Source organism: Ammospiza nelsoni, chromosome 7, assembly GCF_027579445.1.
Source record: "Ammospiza nelsoni isolate bAmmNel1 chromosome 7, bAmmNel1.pri, whole genome shotgun sequence".
Lineage (NCBI taxonomy): Eukaryota > Metazoa > Chordata > Aves > Passeriformes > Passerellidae > Ammospiza > Ammospiza nelsoni.
In genome coordinates this window covers 2,823,303-2,845,953 of record NC_080639.1, presented here as the reverse complement: position 1 = coordinate 2,845,953, position 22,651 = coordinate 2,823,303, and the positions used below count along the sequence as shown (strand labels likewise).

Here is a 22,651-nt window from a genome sequence, read left to right as displayed (position 1 = left end):
CAATAACTCAGAGCTGCTCCTTCCCTTCAGCTGGAGAGCAGAGCGAGCTTTCCCCAGGGTGGGAGGCAGCTCTGATGAGTTTGTGCTTCTTTCAGATCATCTCCAAGCCCGCCGAGCCAGCGCGGCAGCACGAGAGCCACCCCGAGGAGACGGAGGAGGAGCTGCGCGAGCACCAGGCGCTGCTGGAGGAGCCCTACGGCGAGCGGGCCGCGGGCCACAAGGAGCCCCCAGCGCTGGCCAGCCTGGTGCAGGTCAAACAGGAGCCCATCGAGAGCGACGAGGAGGAGGCAGAGCCCCAGCAGGAGCTGGAGGCCGGCCAGAGGCAGGCGGAGCAGGAGCTGCTCTTCCGCCAGGTCTGGCGCTCGCGCGGTCGGGAGACGCGGGTTTGGGCTTGGGAGTCACCTCGTGCTGCTCTGAGGGGAAACAGCTCCCGAGGGGTGGCTGGGTACAGGAACCCGGTGTAAAATCAGCTGATTCCTTCCCTGGAGTCACCTACCAGGAGGATTGGCTGGTTACAGGAACCCCATATAAATTCAAGTGATTCCTTCCCTGGAGTTACCTACCAGGAGGGTTGGCTGGTTACAGGAACCCCATGTAAATGCAAATGATACCTTCCCTAGAGTCACCTACCAGGAGGGTTGGCTGGTTTCAGGAACTCCATGTAAAATCGAGTGATTCCTTCCCTAGAGTCACCTACCAGGAGGGTTGGCTGGTTACATACAGGAACCCCATGTAAAATCAGCTGATTCCTTCTCTGGAGTTGCCTACCAGGAGGATTGGCTGGTTACAGGAACCCTGTGTAAATTCAAGTGATTCCTTCCCTAGAGTCACCTATCAGGAGGGTTGGCTGGTTACAGGAACCTGATGTAAATCCAAGTGATTTCTTCCCTGGAGTCACCTACCAGGAGGGTTGGCTGGTTACAGGAACCCCATGTAAAATCACAGGAGACTGTATTTTGGTTTAATGATTTAAAACTAATTTCTCCAGAGAAAGACTGTGGTGGTGTTCGCAGGAGTCCCAGGATGAGGGAAGATACAAGAATGTTGACTCCATGTTTCATAAGGCTTGATTTATTATTTTATGATATATATTATATTAAAACTATAGTAAAAGAATAGAAGAAAGGATTTCATCAGAAGGCTAGCAAGAAGTAGAAAAAGAAGGAATGATGACAAAAGCTTGTGACTGACTGAGACAGTCCGGACAGCTGGGCTGTGATTGGCCATTAATTAGAAACAACCACATGAGACCAATCACAGATTCACCTGTTGCATTCCACAGCAGCAGATAATCAATGTTTACATTTCATTCCTGAGGCCTCACAGCTTCTCAGGAGAAAAAATCCTAAGGAAAGAATTTTTCATAAAACATGAGACTGCACATAAGAGAACAGGGCACAAGTGGAGGGTGTTCCTGCTTCAGAATTAGAGAACCTGGAGCCTCCAACCAGGCTCACTTTTGAGGGAAAACACCCAAGGCTTGTGGATTGCAGGTGATAAATCCAATAACAAGGGAGCACAGTGTAATGGTGCTGGTCCATTTCCTCCAGGAATGTCATTGTGATGTTGCTGAGGAGCCTGTCCAGCTGATGGTGTGGCTGCAGAGAGAAGCAGCTCAGTTCAGAGCTCCCTGTCCAGCCTGGGATCCAGCTGAGTGGGACTTGTTCCATGGCCTGGACTTTTTCACTGTAAAATGTCCCAGAGCAGTGGGGTGGGAGGAAGAGGAGGGAGCTGTGGGGGAGGATGGAGCTGCCCCTGGCAGTGACGCTGTCAGTGTGCACCAGCTCAGGCTGGGGCTCTGTGTGTTGTGCCAGTCTGAAATGTCACATCTTCCTTTGATGTGCGTGAGGGAAAGGAGTCCAAGCCTGGAACCCTTCACAAACCCTTTTGGCAAGGCCCTTTCAGCAACTGCCTGCTTCTGTTGCCCACAGCAAGCCCTGCTCCTGGAGCAGCAGAGGATCCACCAGCTGAGGAACTACCAGGCGTCGCTGGAGGCGGCCGGCATGCCCGTGTCCTTCGGGGGACACCGGCCCCTGTCGCGGGCACAGTCCTCCCCTGCCTCAGCCACCTTCCCCATGTCCGTGCAGGAGCCTCCCACTAAGCCAAGGTTCACAACAGGTGAGCTTTTTGGGGGGCTCTGGGCTGGGGGGTGCTCTGCTCACTGGTTTGTTTTACACTGAGCTGTTCTGTGAGGGCACGGAAAAGAGGGAATGGCTTTAGGATGGAGGGAGTGGTAGGTAGGTGGGATATTGGAAGGAAATCCTGCCCTGCCAGGTTGCCCAGAGTAGCTGTGGCAGCCTCATCTCTGAAAGTGTCCAAGGCCAGGTTGGACAGGGCTTGGAGCCCCCTGGGATAGTAGAAGGTATCCCTGCCCTACCCACGAGGTGAGCTTTAAGGTCTCTTCCAACCCAAACCATTCCATGGAGATGGTTCTATGATTTTCTTCCCCGTCCCTGCAAATCTGTAAGCGTGGGCTCTGCGTCTCATCCCCGTTTGGGTACTCCATAACATCCTGCCTTCCTCAAGGAGCACACTGAGTCATCCCTCTTGTCCTGCTTGTCCCTTCCTCTGAGCTAAAATACCCTGCACACACACACAGAGCAGCAGCACAGCAAAAATACCCTGCACACACACACACAGAGCAGCAAAAATACCCTGCACACACACACAGAGCAGCAGCACAGCAAAAATACCCTGCACACACACACACAGAGCAGCAAAAATACCCTGCACACACACAGAGCAGCAGCACAGCAAAAATACCCTGCACACACACACAGCAAAAATACCCTGCACACACACACACAGAGCACAGCAAAAATACCCTGCACACACACACAGAGCAAAAATACCCTGCACACACCCAGCAGCAGCACGGCAAAAATACCATGCACACCCACAGAGCAGCAGCACAGCAAAAATACCTTGCACACACATACAGCACAGCAAAAATACCCTGCACACACACACACACACACACACACACACACACAGAGCACAGCAAAAATACCTTGCACACACACACACACACACACACACACACACACAGGGCACAGCAAAAATACCTTGCACACATACACACACACACAGCAGCAGCACAGCAAAAATACCCTGCACACATACACAGCAAAAATACCCTGCGCACATAGAGCAGCAGCCCAGCAAAAATACCCTGCACACACACACAGCAAAAACACCCTGCACACACACACAGCAGTACAGCAAAAATAGCCTGCACACACACAGCACAGCAAAAATACCCTGCACACACACACAGCAGCAACCCAGCTCTGGAGCTGTGTCTCAGGCACACAGAACGAGTCCCAGGCTGGAACTGAGCTGATTTAGAGGCAAGGCAGGGAGAGCCAGTGCTCCTCAAGGACAGAGTGCCAAATGCAAAGCTGCCTCTGTTTCCTCCACATTCTCCAGTCCCTCCCATAGCATAATCTCATGATGTACTCCAGGCTCCCTGCCAGCCTCCCCTCCTCCTGTCACACAGGTTGGGAAAAACCAGGTGGGCAGGTGATTCCAACTTGTCATGAGGATACAGAGACCAAAGGGTGTTTGCTTCCATGTGGAGGAAAATTATGAATGCAGTCCTGTGTTTGTCTGGTGGAAAGCACAAGTGCAAAATAGGTGTTGATCCCCATCCCTTGGAAGTGTTCACAGCCAGGATGGAGCAGCCTGGGGTAGTGGAAGTTGTCCCTGCCCACAGCAGGGGAGGAATAAGATGGGCTTTAAGGTCCCTCCCAGCCCAAACCACCCTGGGATTCTGTGATCTCCCCACCAAGATTTAAAGCAAAAAACCTAATAGTTCTTCCTGTATCCTGACAGCCAACTTTTCTACTCCAAAATCCTTTCTGTTTCTTCAATGCCCTCAGCAACAACTGAAAGTTGATTTTCCCTGCAACTCCTCAAGCCCTGTGCTGGGTGGTGAGGACTGATTTCAAAGTCCGCCTTCTTCCCCAAATGTCAGGCTCTTACTTTGTGAATGAACAGTTTGCAACGTGATGTGTTCCCTGGGAAAAGGAAAAGGAAGGGGGGGGAATCCACAACGCCCAAATAAGAGCGACTCATGATGTTATTTCCCTTTCACTTCTGCTTTTATTCCATTTTTAACCTACATTTCTTGCATCACTCGGCTCAGCGCTGTGAATCGGGTTTATTTTCAGGCCCTGGTGGTGTAGTAATAGTGGCATGTTCAGTGTTCCTCAGCTCCTGGCTGCAGGCAGGGTGGGAAGCATGTGCTGGCAGTTCTGGAAAAACCCAGGGAATGGCTCAAGTTTTGCAAATCAGCCCTTTAAATTGCTGTTAAGGTTTAACCCAGAATTTCAGCAGAACTGCATTTCAAATGCAGTCGATTCTGGCCAGATTAAAAGATTTTGGCTTTTGCCAGGGGTGCAAGGAAAAGTCCCCTGGCTTTTGAATGAAACTTTAGATTCTAATACACTTAACCCCAAACCTTGAGGCTTTAAAAACAAGGAAGCCTGGCCCCTGCTTGAAGGGATTATTTATTCCTTCTCCTTCTTCCCTCCTCCTCTGCCGGTATTGAAGCTATCCAATCAATCACATGCAAGACTCTGAACATAGAAATAAATAACATATCCTAGCAGAGGATCTGTGTTTGACTCAGATCTGTGCCTCTGAGTTTCATTCAAAATTGCAGGCAGTAGTAAGAGTGCAGATTTGAGAGCTGTGCTGCTTGGAAAACATGCTGTTCTAGTATCAGGATTTATTTTCCTCAGAGGCAGGGTTTGAAATTCTAAAAAAGTGGCTGAAAATAAGGAGTAGAATATCACACTGCTTTTATCCAGCACTGCACATGGTGATGAGGTGCAGAATGCTTCAGGTAGTTCACCTGTAAAATACCATTTTCACAACATTTATCCTCATTAAGATTCCAAAGACTTGACTTTTCTTTTTCCTTCAGTCTCTGCATTTATGCTGGGTGAATGGAGAAGGAAAAACACAATAAAATCAGGCATTCACTGGCACTCATTAAGGTGTAAAGCATAAAGGTAAGGCCTCTGTACTAGTCCTAAAACCAGTCGTAGGTCTGGTTTAATTAACCTGCACTGTCTGTGTAGGAGAACCAGGGGACAAAAGCCCTCTGCCATGGGCATGGGAGCAGGAGAAAGGAAAGGCATTTCAGCTGCTGAGCATGTGTGAGTGAAATTGCCTCATGTTTTGTTGGAGTTGTCCACGGCGGCGTGTCGGAGATTGTATTTCTGGAGGTGGATGCTAAAGCTTAATCACCGGGATTGAGCCCTTCTGTGCAAGGCAGGAAATTAAAGTCTTGGGTGTTTTTCAAAAGCAAGCAGTGCTGAAGTGCATCAGGCTTCTTTTTCCTGAGGAAAATCCATCTGGCTGATAAGTGCTTTGGAGACTGATGCTGAGGCAGAGGAATGAGGGTTGGAATTGGTGTGAGGGTTTGGTGAGAGGGCTGCAGGAAGCAAACTTCATTGCGTGGCCCTAATGAAGCCAACCGCAATCGCTCTGGATGGGAACGCAGCCATTGTCCAACAGACAAAGGAATCGTTCCTCCTTTTCATGTTTGGTTTATTATACAGAAATAACACAGAGAGCTGGTGCTCTCCCTGGACTGAGTTAGCTGCAGACAGCTGCAAGTTCTGGGGTTGATGTGTGTTTGATTTTCCTGTCTCTCTCGGTGACCAGCACCTGAGACTTCAAAGGTCTGGGGCAAAGAGCCGCATCCTGCAGCTCTCTAGCATGATGTCCATTACTCCACATCAAAGGGAGAGCTGTGCCCTTCCTGGATCCTTGCAGCTATCAGTTTGATGTCCTGAAGCATGACATTTAATTTTCCTTCCTCCCAGAAAGCAGGTCCTTGAACTCGCCCTCTCTAGCTCCAGCAGCCCCTGTGACTTTAATGAACACTCGTGCCTGCCCTGTTCTGTGCACTTGAATAAGGATCCTCAGGTTAGGCCATTAATTTGCATAGCTCCAATTATCCAGTCTCTGATCTCCTTCAAAAATGGGTCCACAAATTATTCTGATGTTCTGCATTAAAGGGTTTTTCCTTTCTGATGAAGGCATTTATTCTCTCCTGTGCTGAGCAATATAATTATCTGAACCTCAGATCATATGTTTGTTCTGCCAAGAAAAGCCAGTTGGTTTTGCTTTAGTGCTGACCTTTAAAAATTATTGTTCTTATATCTGAAAAGAGCCTTGCTTCCAGCACCACTTCAATTAACTTGTAACAGCCAGTGTAGTTTTGTATTTTGAGCTTAAATTGCTGAGCTTCCCTTTGTGTGAGTGTGTGTGTGTGTGTGTGTGTGTGTGTGTGTGTGTGTGTGCAGCTGAGTGTCCCCAGCCACAGGAAGGAACTGGGAACAGCTCCCTTTTCAGCTGGGCTGGTTTCTAGGAAAGAGAAATGATGAGTGATTGATGCTGCTGTTATCAGTGAAGCCCTGGGAAAGGAGGAACCACTGATAAACCAAGGTCTGTGAGCACCAGGTTTGGGGTGGGATAGATTCCTTGAGCGGTTTGGGTTGGAAGGGACCTTGAAGATGATCCAGTTCCATGGGCAGAGACGCCTCACAGTGTCCCAGGCTTCTCCAAGTGTCCAACCTGACCTTGGACACTTCCAGGGATGGGACAGGCAGGGCCTCACCACCCTCACAGGGAAAAATTTCTCCCATGAATCCAGTCTAAATTTCTTTTAGTTTAAGACCTTGCACTAGCTCAGTTAAACTCAGACTGGGGTGAAAGCTTTTCCTGAGGTGAATTCCGAGCTTGCCTTGGCCCAGCAGCTCCTGGTGGTGTTTGATGCTGTGAATCAAACACGAGAGACCTTGAGGGAGCTTTGCAACACAACCTCCTCCAGGTGAACTTGGGCTGACCCGAGGGCAGCCAATTACCAGGGCTCTGTTCTCTCCCTGGAACCCATCCTGGTTTGGCTTTTGGGGGGTGTTTTTTTCCTCTGCACTCACCTACAGCAGAGTGAGGAGCTGCCAGACACCTCCCCTGAGGCTGCAGAGCTGCAGGAGCCAGAGCAGGGAGCCAAGATTCCCGGTGGCACAGCGTGCCCACACCCAGCCAGGAGGTGGGACTGCAGCTGCAGCCAGGCCTGGGAGCTGCAGGAGCACAGCTCCAGCTCCAGCTGCTCTCAGGATTCCCTGGGAGCTCCCAGGTTGTGCTGTGTGTCCGCGCTGCAGCTGGGAGCACGGATCCAGCTGTGGGTGTGCTCACCTGGGATTCCCCCAAATGCTCTCAGCTGGGCTGCACATCCTTGGACATCAGGGGCTGGGTCTGCCTCCTGCCACTGCTGCCTTCAGAGGCTCTGGGTTCTCATCTAGACCTTTGCATTCCATAGAAATCATGGAAAAATGGGCTGGAAAGGACCTGAAAGGTTGTCTGGTTTTAAGTCTCTGCCGTGGACAGGGACACCTCCCACTGTCCCAGGCTGCTCCAGCCTGGCTTTGGGCACTACCAGGGATCCAGGGGCAGCCACAGCTGCTCTGGGCAATGCCAGGGCCCCCCACCCTGCCAGGGAACAATTCCTAATTCCCAATCTCCCATCCATCCCTGCCCTCTGGCAGTGGGAGCCATTCCCTGTGTCCTGTCCCTCCATCCCTTGTCCCCAGTCCCTCTCCAGCTCTCCTGGAGCCCCTTTAGGCCCTGGCAGGGACTCTGAGCTCTCCCTGGAGCCTTCTCCTCTCCAGGTGAGCACCCCCAGCTCTCCCAGCAGAGGGGCTCCAGCCCTTGGACCAACTCATACGGATACTTCCTGCAAGAAACCCTTTTCTTGGGGAAAAAAAAAAACCAAACCAGCCACTTCTATTCTGTTTTCTGGAGCTTCAGCATTTGAAGTCTTCATGTCTTTTGCTCGAGAGAAATTATTAAATCTCTTCTGCCACTGGGAGGGACCTGCTGTTGGCTATGGAATCCCAACTTCCCCTCCAAAATCGTAGCCAGGCAACCCTGGGGTGTGAATCGGAGCCTCCTGTGCTGCTGTCATGCTGCAAATCCCTGGGAATGCAGGGGGAATGAGCTTCCCCAGCACCCCCTCATTGGGCTGAACACCTCGCTGCAGTTATACCAGGACAAGACAAGCAATGTTTGTACTGTTCTAAGTGTGCAAATGGGGTGATAGATGCATTTGGGAAATTGGGGGAAGAAAGAGGTTTATTAACCTGCAGGGGAAAGATGTTAGCTCCTGAGAGCTTCATCTCTGGCCTATTGGAAGTGGTGAACTTGTGATGGTGTTCACAGGGGTTCTTGGATGAGGGAAGAGACGAGGATCTGACTCCATGTTTCAGAAGGTTTGATTTATTATTTTATTATATATATTACATTAAAACTGTACTAAAAGAATAGAAGAAATTATTTCATCAGAAGGCTAGCTAAGAATAGAATAGCAAAGAATGATAACAAAGGTTTGTGGCTCAAACTCTCTGTCCAAGCCAGCTGACTGTGATTGGCCATTAATTGGAAACAACCACATAAGACCAATCCCAGACCCACCTGTTGCATTCCACAGCAGCAGATAATCAATGTTTGCATTTTGTTCCTGAGGCCTCTCAGCTTCTCAGGAGGAAAAATCCTAAGGAAAGGATTTTTCCTAAAAGGTCTCTGTGACAGTGAATTTACCAAAAAAGTTAGCAATAATACACATCAAGGCAGTGTAGGGGAAGTGATAGGAAACCAAGTGGCTGATGAAGAAACTGTATAAGCTGCATTGTTGCCAGAAATCTCTAAGATGCTCCCTTTGCTCCCAGTAACTGCACCACTGCCAGAGAAAATGTCTTTCCCACCAGAGGAACCTGCCCAGGTGGGTGCTGATGGCTGCAATTAGCAAATGAGGCACGAGCTGCAATTAGCAAAGAGCAGCACGAGGATGCTCGCGAAACACAGCCAGGAATGGTTTGGTCCTTCTGAGTTTGGTGTTTTGGCAGCCAGGGAAAAAGCCCCAGATCCCATTCCTGGGTGTCACATAGGTGTCACCTCCCCCTGGCGTTTCATTTCATATCTTGGTGCTGATTCTGCTTCTCCTGTCCCTTGAGGATTTCCATGGGAAGGGGAGGATGCAGCTTTGGATTTTCAGCTCTCTGACACAGCTTTGGCCTAGAACCGTTGACTCCACAGCAAAATACGCTTTTTTCCTCCCTCAAACTGGCAAATTTTTGGTGTTTTTTTAACCCAAGAGCAATTCTGTCCCCTGTGCTGCAGGCCTTGTGTACGACACCTTGATGCTGAAGCACCAGTGCACCTGTGGAAACACCAACAGCCACCCTGAGCACGCAGGCAGGATCCAGAGCATCTGGTCCAGGCTCCAGGAGACGGGGCTGAGGGGCAAGTGTGAGGTAAGGGAAACACCACAACAGGCCACATGGCTGCTTTTATTAGTGTTATTAATATTATTACAACATTATTATTATTATTATTATTATTATTATTATTATTATTATTATTATTATTATTATTATTATTATTATTACTATTATATTGCTATTATGCCAAAGAAAAGAGCAAGGTATGATGTAACCCTCTCATTTGTTATCCCTCCCAATTATTCCAGCAAAAGCAACAGCTTTTCTGTGCTTTAATAACTTTTTTTTTTGTACTCTTTAATAAGTAATGGTCAAGCTATGCTGTAAAAAGAATGGGGGTAGGAGGAAGGCACTGAGCACCATTCCATCACAAGGGGTTAAATTAGATTTATTGGATGTCTTTTAAGAGCAGGCAAATGGAGAGAAAAGCTTAGATATTAAACAGAAAAAATGAAGATTAATAATAGAAATTAACGAGTGGTTATTAGTTCCAACTAACAGCAGTGGTGATAAATGGGGGTATAAGTGTGTGTTCATAAATTTTTTGAGCACCTGAGAGGGCTGAATCCCAGAGCATAAATATTCCAGCAATGTCAGGATGGGGCTGGGAATGTTCCCAGCCATCAGATAAGACATCCACGTGGTGGCAGCATTGCCATTGCCTAAATTTCCCTGTCCTGCCCTCCTTTATCCCTTTCAAACCTGTCTCTGTCTGTGGATACCCATTTAATCGAATGCTGGGATTATTTGGGACCAAATGAACCTCGTTGCTAATTGCCTGGCCTCCTCAATGGGTGTTAGAGATGTTCTCCAATGTATAAGTTTGTGACTGTAAGATCCCAGGCAATATTATTGTCCTTAATTTCCTGTTGATTTCCTTCAAGAAGATTTATTTTCCTTCATTTCTGTGCTTACCTTGTTGCTTTTGGTTGCTCTCACAATGGGAGCTGGTGATGTGAGCTGTGTTTCCCTCCTGACCACTGGTGACTTCCAGCCTCACCAGACTCTTATAGTGAATTTCTGCCTTCATTCCCTGCTGGCATTCTTCAAGCTCTGCCCTGCCATTTCAAGGATGCACTTCCTTGTCTCTCTGGTCACCTTTCCTTCACCCCCACCACCTCCTGTCTCAATGTTTCCTTCTTTGTCTTGTCTGGATCTGATGATGACATTCCATGTCGAGCAGATAAATATTGCGAGTAAGGGATTAACCCCAAACCTGAATTTCTCCACCTCAGGACCCATTTTAGTGTTTTGCTGTGTGTCTTGGTGGCTTGCTAAGGGGACAGAAGAGAGAGCCAAGCCCTCAGCAGTGGTTTCAGCAGCCTTTTCCCTCCCCTTGCAGTGCATCCGTGGCAGGAAGGCGACGCTGGAGGAGCTGCAGACGGTTCACTCGGAGGCGCACACGCTGCTCTACGGCACAAACCCTCTCAACAGGCAGAAACTGGACAGCAAGAAGCTTCTAGGTACCATTCCCTGGGGGGACACCCTCCTTCCTGAGCCCTGGCTGAGGTGCTGGGCTCCATCATTAGCCCTGTGCATCTCCAAGAGGATTGTTCCCAGCTCCGTGCACGGGATCCATCTCCCGCTCTTCAGGCAGACCCCTAAACCCTGGAGAGCTTAAACCTCACTCTGGGTGTTAGATAGTTATCCATGGCTAGGGCAGGAACTGGAGCACACTCCCAAGGGTTTGGATCTGCAACCCCCAGCCAGCTGCACAGGCATCAACAAACCCCTGGCAGCTTTGGACAGTCAGCAAGAGAGATGCAGGGCCCTCTACGTTTGTTTAATGTGGAGTGGGATTGTTTATCCCTTTCAGTGGAGACCAAATCTTCCTGAAACAGGGCTGTGTCTGTTGTAAAATACAGATAAAAATACAAAAAAAAAAAAGATATTTTCCCAGCAGAAATTCTAAGGGATGCATGTTCAGATAACCAAACAACATGAATTTTAGCACCTCTTTGGAGTCATCATCGCCTCCCTTTACTTCCTGCCTTTTTGCAGCAGCAGGCTGGAGGGACAACTTAGGAAGTTGCCACGTGGGGATCTGAGGGAAAAAAAAAAAAAAAAAAAAAGGAAAAAACCCTTAAAAACGGTTTCTGGAACGTTGAGATGTGAGATGTTGAGAAAGTTTATTTTGGGATTAGCCTGACTTTGGATGATGTAAAAACAGGTTTAACTCAGTGGCCTTTGTGATGTAGTGGTCACAGCAAAGGAGCTGGAAAGATTTTGCTCAGCGTGTCCATGAGCTCCCAGAGAGGGAAGCTATTAGGCAGTGGTTAAACACACAATTAGCACGGTATTTATAGCTCACTTCCCACCTATTTAGGGCCAGAGAACCCAAAAGTAGACACCTCCAGCTGAATGATAAGCTCCATTAGGAGGTAAACTTTCAGGAATTTATGATGTCATATGCTTGGGAATGGAAAACCCACAGCCTGAAGGAGCTTTAGTCAATCTTCCCTGGGATATCTGAGAAAATTCTCCTGGAATACTTTTCCACTCCCTCCTTGGCTCTGGGCAGGATCTCTCATCAGTGCCCACAGATGCCTTTGGAGATGGAGTTTATTTGGAATGCATTTTTGGGGGGACACCCCAACTGCTGAACCATTCCTGATGGTTTCTGTAGAGAACCTGTGGGGGAAGCAGCCCTTGCTGCTGTAGTTCTGTGCCCACCATGGTTTCCATCACTCATTTTAGAGTGTTTGCAGAGGTCAACTTTAATCCTGTAGAGAAGAGAAATTCCAAAGGCTTTCCAGTCAGAACATTCCCTGTTTGGGTACAACTTGCAGAAGAGCCCTGGAGCTGTGGGAGGTCAGGTCCTCAAGGGTCTCCAGTAGGAGGGGATGTGCAGTAGCTCTTAACTGGGCTTAGAGCTGCTTTCCTAGGCCCACCTGGCACCATCTCAGCCTGGAGATGCTCCAGTGGCACTGGCTGCCAGCTCACATCACCCCCTTATCTCCTGATGGCTTCCACAGGGCAGGACCTGAGCAAGGAGCTCAGGTTTAAAACCCCTCCTTCAGCTGTTCTCTCCCTTTGAGGGTTTAAAAGGCTTTCAGATTTACAAACCAGCTTGGTGGGGTCCTTTGAAAGACCTTAGAGGGTGGGTTTAGGGCAGGTTGGAACGCTGAGGGCAAAGCTTGGTGTGAGGTTTAGGGATGCAAATGGGAGTGTCTTGGCAGGTGTCTGATGACTCCGTGTAAACTCTTGGCCTTTGATACCTCTGTGAGGAAGAAAAAAGCCTGAGAAGCCTCAGCCTGGAAGGGAAAAAAGGCTTTTCAGGACACAGGATGTTTCTTGTTAAGCTTCTGCAAATGAAAAGGGGGGATGTGCCTTCATGGAATCACAGAATCCCAGAACGGTTTGGGTGGGAAGGGAGCTTAAAGCTCATCCCATTCCACCCCTGCCATGGCAAGGACACCTCCCACTGTCCCAGATTGTTCCAAGCCCCGTCCAGCCTGGCCTTGGGCACTGCCAGGGATCCAGGGGCAGCCACAGCTTCTCTGGGAATTCCATCCCAGCCCCTCCCCACCCTCCCAGGGAACAATTCCTTCCCAATATCCCATCAATCCCTGCCCTCCCATGGTTTAAATCCATCCCCCCTTGTCCTGTCAAGGACACAAAGTACAAACCCATCTCTCCCTGGACAGTGGAAACACTTGGAACCTGTTGGACAAGTTGAAACTTTAGGCAAATAAGGCTGCTTTTAATTTGTGGGGAGCAATCCTAAATTGTTGTCAAGAAGACAAATAGGGAAATAATGGGTGGATTAGCAGTGAGAGATGTGACAGGAGGCAGGATGATCTAAGAACTTCCATGTGGATCTAATCAAGGAGGGCATCTCACTTGGAGCTCAGATGAGTCCAGATGCATGAACTCCTCTCTCAGGAACAGAATCCCAAATGGTTTGAGTGGGTATGGACCTTGAAGCCCATCCCATTCCACCCCCTGCCATGGGCAGGAACGCCTTGCACCAGACCAGGTTGCTCAGGGCCCCACAGAATTTATTCACACGCGAGCCCAGAGAGCGATGTTACTTTTCCTGCAGATTCAAAATTAGCCCTGCAGATGGTTTTCTCAATTTTTCTCACATTCTCCTTGTTGGTTTTGATATTTCAGTCAAAACACATGTTTTTTTCTTTGCTTGCCACTGGTTTATTTTTCTGTCTTCCTCTTTCATGAAGCCCATGCTCTCCAAAGTCATCTAGTAACTGCAGATGAGTGACAATTGGGGTGTGAGTGACAATTGGGGTGGTTTTATGATTTCCTGTCCTCCCTCAGTGGGAAAGGGTTAAAGTGCACATCTGAGAAGACACACTGAGTGATTGTTGGTGGCATCTTCCTCGTGTATAGTCTCAAAACATCAGACAACACCCACCTTGCTTAAAACTGAATGATTTATAGACAGCTTTTACAGGAGCCTAAGTGTGTACATGGTGTGTGTGTGTTGTAACAGGGCTGGGTGAAAACGGGAAGAAAACCCCCAGGAAGAAATGTGTGTGTCTCTGTGCTTGGAAAGATTGCAGAATTGCCACAAAGTTGGCCCCAGAGCATGGTGACCTTTGTGCCTCACAGGTTTCTTGTCCCCCCCCAGGTTCCCTCACGTCGATGTTTGTCAGGCTGCCTTGCGGTGGTGTCGGGGTGAGTACCTCCCTTTAATGTGTAAATAATGTCCTGTTTGTTCTCCCCACTGCTCCCCTCAGCACCAAAAATTGCTGCTCTGCATTCCAGGGTGGGTAATTGCAGCCAGATGCTGCCCCTGAGCAGGGGCTGCCACGGCCTCACGTGCCTTTCTTCAGAAGCAGCCGCAGCGCTTCGGGGCTGCCGCGGAGAGCCCGAGCTCTCTGTGAGGGACACTCAGGAGGAAGAACCTCATTTCCCAGCCTGGGATGTTCACTGGTGAAGGGGTTGCTGTGTTTGGGAGCAGCCCTTGCATCCCAAAGTGGTTTTTTGTCCTGTGGAAAGCAGGATGTGCTGGTGCTGTGGAGCTGCTCCATCCTCAGTCTCGGGGCTCCAGAGCAGGTGGGAAACGTGGCCATGGAACAGGACAATATTTGGGAATGTACAGTTTTTTTTTCCTGTGAATAGCAAGTTTGCTGTTTCTCTGCCCTGGAATGAAACAGCATTTGGCATCTTTTATTCTCCAGCTCCAGGATAATCCACGTGGATTCTCCAGGAGGTGACTAAGATGCCCCTCCATCCCTCGTGGAAAAGCTGAGTGTTATTTTTCAGCTGTCAAATTTCCATATAATCAGGCTTTTTGCTGTTGTTTGTTCCCATAAAGCTGAAAAAATCCCAAACCCCAAATACCTTGTTTTGAAGGTTTTCTTGTTTTCCTTTGAAGCCCGAAAGCTTAAAAGTTTCCCTTTCAAGTCAGACTTTCTGCTCCAGAGTTTCTGTGGAGGGTGACAGGACAGAAAATCGTGGAGAACAGGAAGGGGAAAAGAATGAGAAGAGACAATAAAAGGCATTGTGTTTGAAAATTCACAGTGGTAGTTCTGCTGCATAATTGTAGCTCATGAAGTTGAATTTTCAAGGTCTGGATTCTGTTATGGAAATGAAACAAAATTGTTTTCTTCCTGAGTCTTTGCAAAATCGCTGCTTTGAAAATTATCCCGTCAGAAAAAAAAAAAAAAAAAAGAATAATCGTCGTTTATTCGTACCGCCACTCGTGGAGATATTTTATTTTGTATTGTAAATATGCTGCAGTCGCCTAATTCATGGCAAATTTTTGGCCAGAGCTTAAAAGGTTTGGATTTACTCTGCCCTGCAGTCAGGCATGCCATTCAAAGCAAAAAAAAAATTATCATTTGCAAATGAAGACTGAATGGTAACAAGTAGAGACAGTGTCTGAGCCCAGCACGGGCCCAGCAGTCTTGCATTAAATCCCAAATCAGGGCAGGAAACGCCTCGGTGCTGGTATTCCTGATATGCTCCCAATAAAGATGCTGCTTGGTTGTCTCCACAGACCCTTAATATCGAATATTTGCTGACTCTGGTGCAGTGTTTGAGCAATCCTATCAGCAAAAACTGTGCCAGGGAACAATTCCTTCCCAATATCCTTCCTCACCCTGCCCTCTCTCAGTGGGAAGCCATTCCCCACTGTTTGCCAGATATTTTTTCAGAGGGCAAACATGATGTCATCAAGTCAAAAGGAAAAGAAAAGAAAATTAAAAATCAGTAGAATGATGTGGGACAGGTCCTCCTTTGGATTTATACTGGAGCAGGATAAAGCAGAATGATGGCTGATGATTGGAATTCAGGAGCTGAGGGTGTTGTGTGAAATTATGGGCTGGAAAGCTTTGAAACCAGGCTCTTCTCCTGCAAGCAGTCAAGTGTGGCTCTCTTCCTTTGGGGATGTTGTGTAGATGAAAAGGAAGGATGGGTCTGGAGGGGGATGCAGGGCAGTTTTGGGGGGGAGAAACCCCTGGAGAGCTGTTTTACCTCAGGATAGAAGATGAAACTTGGGCAGCCATGAGTTCTCCTCAACAACGAGTGGAATGAGGGACAGGGAAGAGAGTGAATCAGAGAATATCCAGAGCTGAAAGCGCCCACAAGGATCATTGACCCAACCCTTGTCCCTGCACAGACACCCCAACAATCCCATCCTGTGCATCCCTGGGAGCTCTGGGAGTGCAGCAGCAAGGAAACAGTTCAGAGCAAATCCCTTCATCTCATAACAACTTTCAGACCCTCTCTTTTAATTAAAAACTCAGTCTTGGTGAATTGAAGTCAAAGAGAGAAAAGAGTAAATTTGTTCCCAGGTGCTTGGAAACTCTTTTTCCTTGTTGGTTTATCCCATGGCTGACAAGCCTCCTCCCTTCTGCAGCCTTCTGGTCCTAGCAGGAGAGGCAGAAAGAAAGCACAGAAGCTCTGAAATCAACAGCTGTGAGCTCTGAGTGAAACATCACTCATTTATTTCTGCTGATCACTTGGGAATTGTGCTCAGCTTTGCTCCTCTGCAGCTCACACCCTGTTTGCCACTCACCATGGCCTTTCCTAATCCAGGATGATTAGAGGAAGCTTTTGGGATGTTGGGAAAGATGAAAGTTTGACAAGGAAGTCTCACAGATATGTATGCTTAGCAGATAGATTTTTGAATGTAAAATCTGAAGAAAGAATAAGATAGAAGCAAGTTTTGATATAAAAGAATTGCTGAGCCAGTCTCACTGAGTAACCAAGGAGGCAAAGGGTGTGTTAGTTAGAAGGGGTTTTTATGGCTTAGAGCAAAGGATAAACCCACCCCAAACAAGAAGATGTTTTTACCAAGCAGAAAGATAGCACAGGCAAACAAGTCAGCAAATGTGGCAAATAGAAAAATGTCTCAGAATTTTCCACTGCAAGAAAACTGAAAAACAACTTCTAGCTTAAACTGTAACGCACTGACTTTTAGTGATTGGAGAACAGTAACAGGAATATGGTAATTACAGTAGTTATGATGGGCTATAGATAATAGTTAAGGTATGGATTGGTTCTACTGTATGAAGATGCTCAGCAAAGAAAAGTATATAATGCATTGTAACCAAAACCAAAGGGTCTCCAGGCCTGCCTGCAGCTGGAGCTGACAGCTGTAGGAACAGCTCTGTCACCCACAACCCTGGGCTGCTGTGACATCGTGGATGGAATAAACTGCATTTTGGAGAGATGCCTGGAGTCCCACATCTCTCATTTAGGCTCTTACTTTGGGAGAAAGGAGTTTAAACTTGGAAAATCTGCAAGATCATCCCAGCACACTTGCATCCAGATTCTTCAAAACACTCAAAGGCTTGATTTAAGGAGAGCTGATAAATTTGTTTTCTTTCCTGTGTAGCGTTTTGCTGCGCACATTCTAAAAATATCTGAAGACCTGCATCATTTCTCTGCACGTGTTCTAAAAACTCCAGAGGTGTTTGTGTTGTTGATCTTCTCCAGAGTAGTTGATTCTATTTTTGGGTTTTTCAAGGGCTTTGATTAGAGCATATCAACAATTGGAACTGTGCAAGCAAAGTAAGTTCTTGCAGAGCAGAGAGCAGGGAAAGGACTTCAGTGGAATGGAAATGAGGAGGAACTAATTAGGGAGTCAGAGGAAGAGAATGTGAGAATTATTTAATTGAGAGCAGGAGGAGACACAGTGGGGTGTCTTCCTCTGTGAGGGAAGAGCAGAGTTCCTTCATTTTGCAGGGTCTGGAGGTCTGGTACCACCTGTGTCAACCTGTCCTGGTGCTTGATTTCTTACCTGTGGATTTTTTCAGTAGAATTTTATTGTATTTTTATTCAATAGAATAATTTCAGTGCATTTTTATTCAGTAGGATAATGAACTCTTTTGTGAGGTGCTCATTTAATTCTGAGATAGCTGCACATTAGTGAATAGGAAAGTTTACAGTGTGAGTAGGAGGAATTCACAGTGTGAGTGGGAGCCTCATCATGGATATTAATAAAAAGACCTTGGGTTTTCCTTAAAGGAAGGAAATAATTGTAAGGAAATAGTAATTTTTATTATGAGGAAGGAAAAACTCTTTGGGTTTCACTTTGGACATTCTTCCTGGAATGCTCCTGGCGGGAGCCTGGTTTGTGGCAATGCTTGGCTCTGGCACTGAAGAATCCTGTATCCTGTCTTTTTTGTGGGAAAAGCTGGCCCCAGCAGCCATCTGAGGGTCTGTGGGCCCCTTAGGACAGGTGAATTTGGGTATTTTGTATTTCCATTCCTCTGGTGCCTCACAGGGAATGAAGAGGGCCCATGGAAGGAGCCCTGAACTTGCTGTGTCCAGGCAGGAAGGGAAGCTCTTTCCTGCTGGTGTCCTGAGGCGTTTTCTTCCAAAGACCAAGAAAAATGGGTTAGGTTTCTTCTGCATGTGTGCAGTACTGATCCAGGATTCCTGGAGCTGCCCTGTGTAATTCAGACTTTATCCTGCTGCTGTTCCCATCTTACTGCGCAAATTTACAGGGGTGCAGGCCACAAATAGTCACTGCAGGTCTCTCCCACAATGCAGCGGCATTCCCCAGAGGCTTTTTGGTGTTCTCCAAGTGCTTTCCTAGTTTATATTGTGGCTTCCAGAGCATCCTTGGGGTGGATGCTACCAGAAAGCATCCATGATCACAGAGCTGGAATCACTTCCAATGGCAGCTTCAGCATGGCTGGGAAGGAGGTGGATCAGTCCTCTGTGGGGCCACTTGTGTCTCCTGACTGCTCAGTGAGCCAGGCACGGCAAATGATCCCTTTCTTCCCATCTCTGCTTTTTGCCATTGTTTCCATAGATACACTCAGGGTAGAGTAATATGTGAAAAATGGCTGGGGGTCCTTCCCTTCCTGGTGAGGAATGTCCCTTTCATCTGGTGACACAGTCTGGAATAACAGCAATGAGCATGCCTGCAGGGTGCCTTGCCTTGCCTGTGGCCTGTTCCCACATTTTCAGGGGGGTGATTCTGTGGAATATTTAGGGTTGAAGAAATCTGTGTGGTCAGCACAGGATGCTGAAGGTCTGTTAGGGTAGGTGAGCTCCTCAGGGAAGTGCTGTCACTCCTGGGCACTCTTCTTTTAAATGCCCAACACTGAACATCCCTCTTTATTGTGGATTTTTAATTTATTTTAAAGAATCATTGAATCATTTAATAGACCTTTTTATTTCATCTTGGATGAGCAGCAGTTAAAGAGAAATGCTGATTCCGTGGTCACAGAGTTACAGAATCATGGAATGGTTTGGGTAGGAAAGGACCTTAAAGACCATTCCAGTCCATCCCCTGCCACAGGCAGGGTCACCTTCCACTAGCCCAGGTTGCTCCAGCCTGGCATTGGACAATTCCAGGGATCCAGATGCAGTTCCAGCTTCTCTGGGCACCTCAATGCCCTCCCAGGGGACAATTCCTTCCCAGTATCTGAAAGAAACCCCTTTCAGTTAAATCCATTCCCCTTGTCCTATCCCCCCATGTGAGTGATGTCTTTATAAGACAGGGGTCTCCTGCTGCCTGGCTGCCCTCCTTGCTCCTAACCTGTCTCCTGTGTGTCCCCTCAGGTGGACAGTGACACCATTTGGAACGAGGTGCACTCGTCGGGCGCCGCTCGCCTGGCCGTGGGCTGTGTCATTGAGCTGGTGTTCAAAGTGGCCACGGGAGAGCTGAAGGTGAGGGAACAGCCCTGAAGGTTTGGGAACAGCCCTGAAGGCTTGGGAATAGCCCTGAAGGTTTGGGAACAGCCCTCAGCCGTGCTCTGGGCATGCTCTGCTCAGGGCTCTGAGCAGCAGCTACAGGACCTTTTCCCTCTCCTCAATGAGGGAAAGCATCGTCCGTTGCTATCACCTTGTGAGGAATCCATCAAGAGCAACTCCAGAGTTCCCAAGCAGGATTAAAGCCTCTGGCTGCACCCCTTGTGTGCATCCTTGTCCCTCTGACCTTTTCCCTTCCCTGTTTTTGTGTGCAGAATGGGTTTGCTGTTGTCCGGCCCCCGGGTCACCACGCGGAGGAGAGCACACCCATGTGAGTATGGGCTTCACTGACTGCAGCCAGGGCTCCTTTGGTGGGGGATCCACAGCTGGCAATTCCAGAGGAATTCTGTCAGGTTATCACTGTGGGATTTCTGTTTGTTGCTAGATGAGATGTGTGGTGTTCAGAGCTCCCCACGTTCTGTGGAGCAGGGTAAGAGCCTGATTAGTGTTTCCTAGCAAGGATCAGCAGTGGGTTCAGGCAAGTGTGGGACATTCCCTGTTTCCCTAGAGCCTGCTGCTGGAATCCAGCACTTCCAATGGCAAACAGATCTAGTGGAAGGTGTCCCTGCCCATGGAACGAGATGACCTTCAAGGTCCCTCCCAGCACAAGCCTTTCCATGTTTCCAGAGAGGAAAGGAGAGTGAGAGCAGAAGGAACTCCTGCCCCCTGTGTTCTGTCTAGGTGATGGGTGCAGTGGGACCATGGGAAGCTGTCATTAACACCTCTCTTTTCCTCTTGTCTCCCCTCTCCAGGGGTTTCTGCTATTTTAACTCCGTGGCAATCGCAGCCAAGCTGCTCCAGCAAAGGCTCAACGTGAGCAAAATCCTCATCGTGGACTGGGTGAGTAATTGCCCCTTCTTTCCCTTTAGGAGGGTGGAAATTACTATTATTAATTCGCTTTAACAGGTGGAAATTATTCTGGGTGGTTTCTTCTTGCAAGAGCAAGCTCTGTCAGTGAAAAACTTCTTGCCTGTTGTTTGCAAGCCAAAATTCAGGGGTTTAATTGAATAAAATTGTTCTAATCAGAGAAAAAATTCTTCAAGGGACCAGAATTTTCAAATAAAGAGAAAGGGCTGATTTGGAATTCTGCTTAGGCAATGTATAGATTTTTATTTCTTTATAGATTTTATGTGGCTGGGAAGGTATTGGAGTGACTGGGGATCAGCCAAAAGTTTTGGTTCTGTTGCCACAGGTTAAACCCACAAGTTAAAAGGCATTTATTTATCTTTTGGACTTAGTGGATGGATGTTTATTTCCTCACTTCCCACCTGTTCTTCATGTCAGAGAGGGGCATTTGAAATAGCTGTCCTGTCACAGGCTGTGTTTGTGCACCCCACAGCAGCTCAATAGGGGAGCTCTCATGGGTTGTGTTGTTTAACTTGGATTAAACAGAAATTTATTTGTATCAGTACTCACCCCAAAGATATAGGGCAACAAATATCCCAGTATCTCCATCTGCCAAAATTGGTGTTAATCCAGTTCTTTCCATCAATTTGATAGACATTTGGGGTTGTGTTTATCCCATGTATTAAACAAGGAGAGTAATCTCAAACTAGGTGTGCCCAGCAGGTTATTCCCATTCCCCACAAACTGCTTCAGCCAGGCTGGAGAAAACAAAGCTCAACAGCAAAGAAAACCCCTCCAAATCCCAAACTGATGCCTTTAATCCATGTTTTTAGTGAGGGACTAACCTCCCTGTCCCTGCAGGATGTCCACCACGGGAATGGTACCCAGCAGGCCTTCTACAACGACCCCAACGTGCTCTATATCTCACTCCATCGCTACGACGACGGCAACTTCTTCCCAGGCAGCGGTGCTCCAGATGAGGTGAGCACATGGATCCCAGAGCCCTGGCACTCACAGGAGCTCCTGCCACCTCCAGAGCTCCTCAGGGTTTTGTGTTCCCATCCCAGGACACACCAGGTCCCTGTGATCCAACAGCCTGGTGTCCTGGCCGGAGCTGGTGGGACTGCAGCCAAGGAGTCACTGCAGTTTAGCTCCCCAGCCCTTTGGGGACAGCCTGCTCCAGAGGAGCCCTCTGCCAGCTGTCCCAGCACTCCCTGTCCTGTGCAGCATTTCTCCTTCCTCAGCCAAAGTTGTTTCTTAGATGCTGAAGAAACAGATTGTCCATGGCTGCACCGCCCACACTCGGTTTTCCTGGCGCAGCCGTGGAACCTCTCCATCTCCCCTTCTCCATCTATCTCCCCTTCTCTATCTATCATCTCCCCTTCTCCATCTATCTCCCCTTCTCCATCTATCTCCCCTTCTCTATCTATCATCTCCCCTTCTCCATCTATCTCCCCTTCTCCATCTATCTCCCCTTCTCTATCTATCATCTCCCCTTCTCCATCTATCTCCCCTTCTCCATCTATCTCCCCTTCTCCATCTATCTCCCCTTCTCTATCTATCATCTCCCCTTCTCCGTCTATCTCCTCTTCTCCACCTCCCCTTCTCCACCTCCTCTTCTCCACCTCCTCTTCTCCTTCTCCCCTTCTCCTTCTCCCCTTCTCCTTCTCCTTCTCCTTCTCCTTCTCCCCTTCTACACCTCTTCTTCTGCACCTCTCCTTCTGCACCTCCCCTGCACCTCTCCTCCTCCATTTCCCCTTCTCCACCTCTTCTTCTCCACCTGCCCTTCTTCACCTCTCCTTCTCCTTCTCCCTCTCCCCTTCTCCATCTATCTCCCCTTCTCCATCTCCCCTTTTCCACCTCCCCTTCTTTCTCCTGGCCCTGCCCAGGCATTGCTCACCACCAACCACCAAGGCTGCACCTGCACCCCAGATTTGTGGGGTTTGAGGCCCAGCCTCGATGCTGCTGGAGCGAATCCCCCTTTCCTGGTGGTGTCCTCAGAGCCTGCAGCAGGAGGGCTGGGCCAGTGGAGCTGAGAGCTGAGCTCTGGATGGATCCATCCTTCCTTTCCCTCTGGGCTGGCAGGAAATATGGTCCTTCAGAGGGATTTAGCAAAGGGAAATTTTTTTTGAATACTTATAGTGCTCCAGGTGACATCTGAAAACTTCTTCCCCTGTCAGTTTTACATTTTCTGCTTGAGAAAACATCAGTGTTTCCATTTCAACCTGTAAAGAAACTTCAATGTGACGTGATGCTGCTGACTGTTGTAGTGAATCAACAGCATCCCTTTGTATCAGGGCTTAATTCCTGCTTTTTAGCAATCTGCTTTACAAAAG

At 48.2% G+C, this 22,651-nt stretch overlaps 1 protein-coding gene across 1 annotated transcript in view; it reads left to right on the top strand.

Annotated features, from left to right (window-relative positions):
• HDAC4 (histone deacetylase 4) overlaps positions 1–22,651 on the top strand; it is a 178,613-nt gene that overhangs the window by 141,556 nt on the left and 14,406 nt on the right. Inside the window, exons 13-21 of the mRNA XM_059476527.1 lie at positions 96–353; positions 1,932–2,118; positions 9,193–9,326; positions 10,636–10,756; positions 13,885–13,931; positions 19,281–19,388; positions 19,685–19,740; positions 20,222–20,309; positions 21,177–21,296. Coding sequence (XP_059332510.1) covers positions 96–353; positions 1,932–2,118; positions 9,193–9,326; positions 10,636–10,756; positions 13,885–13,931; positions 19,281–19,388; positions 19,685–19,740; positions 20,222–20,309; positions 21,177–21,296 — 1,119 coding nt within the window. The remainder of the gene's footprint in view (positions 1–95; positions 354–1,931; positions 2,119–9,192; positions 9,327–10,635; positions 10,757–13,884; positions 13,932–19,280; positions 19,389–19,684; positions 19,741–20,221; positions 20,310–21,176; positions 21,297–22,651) is intronic.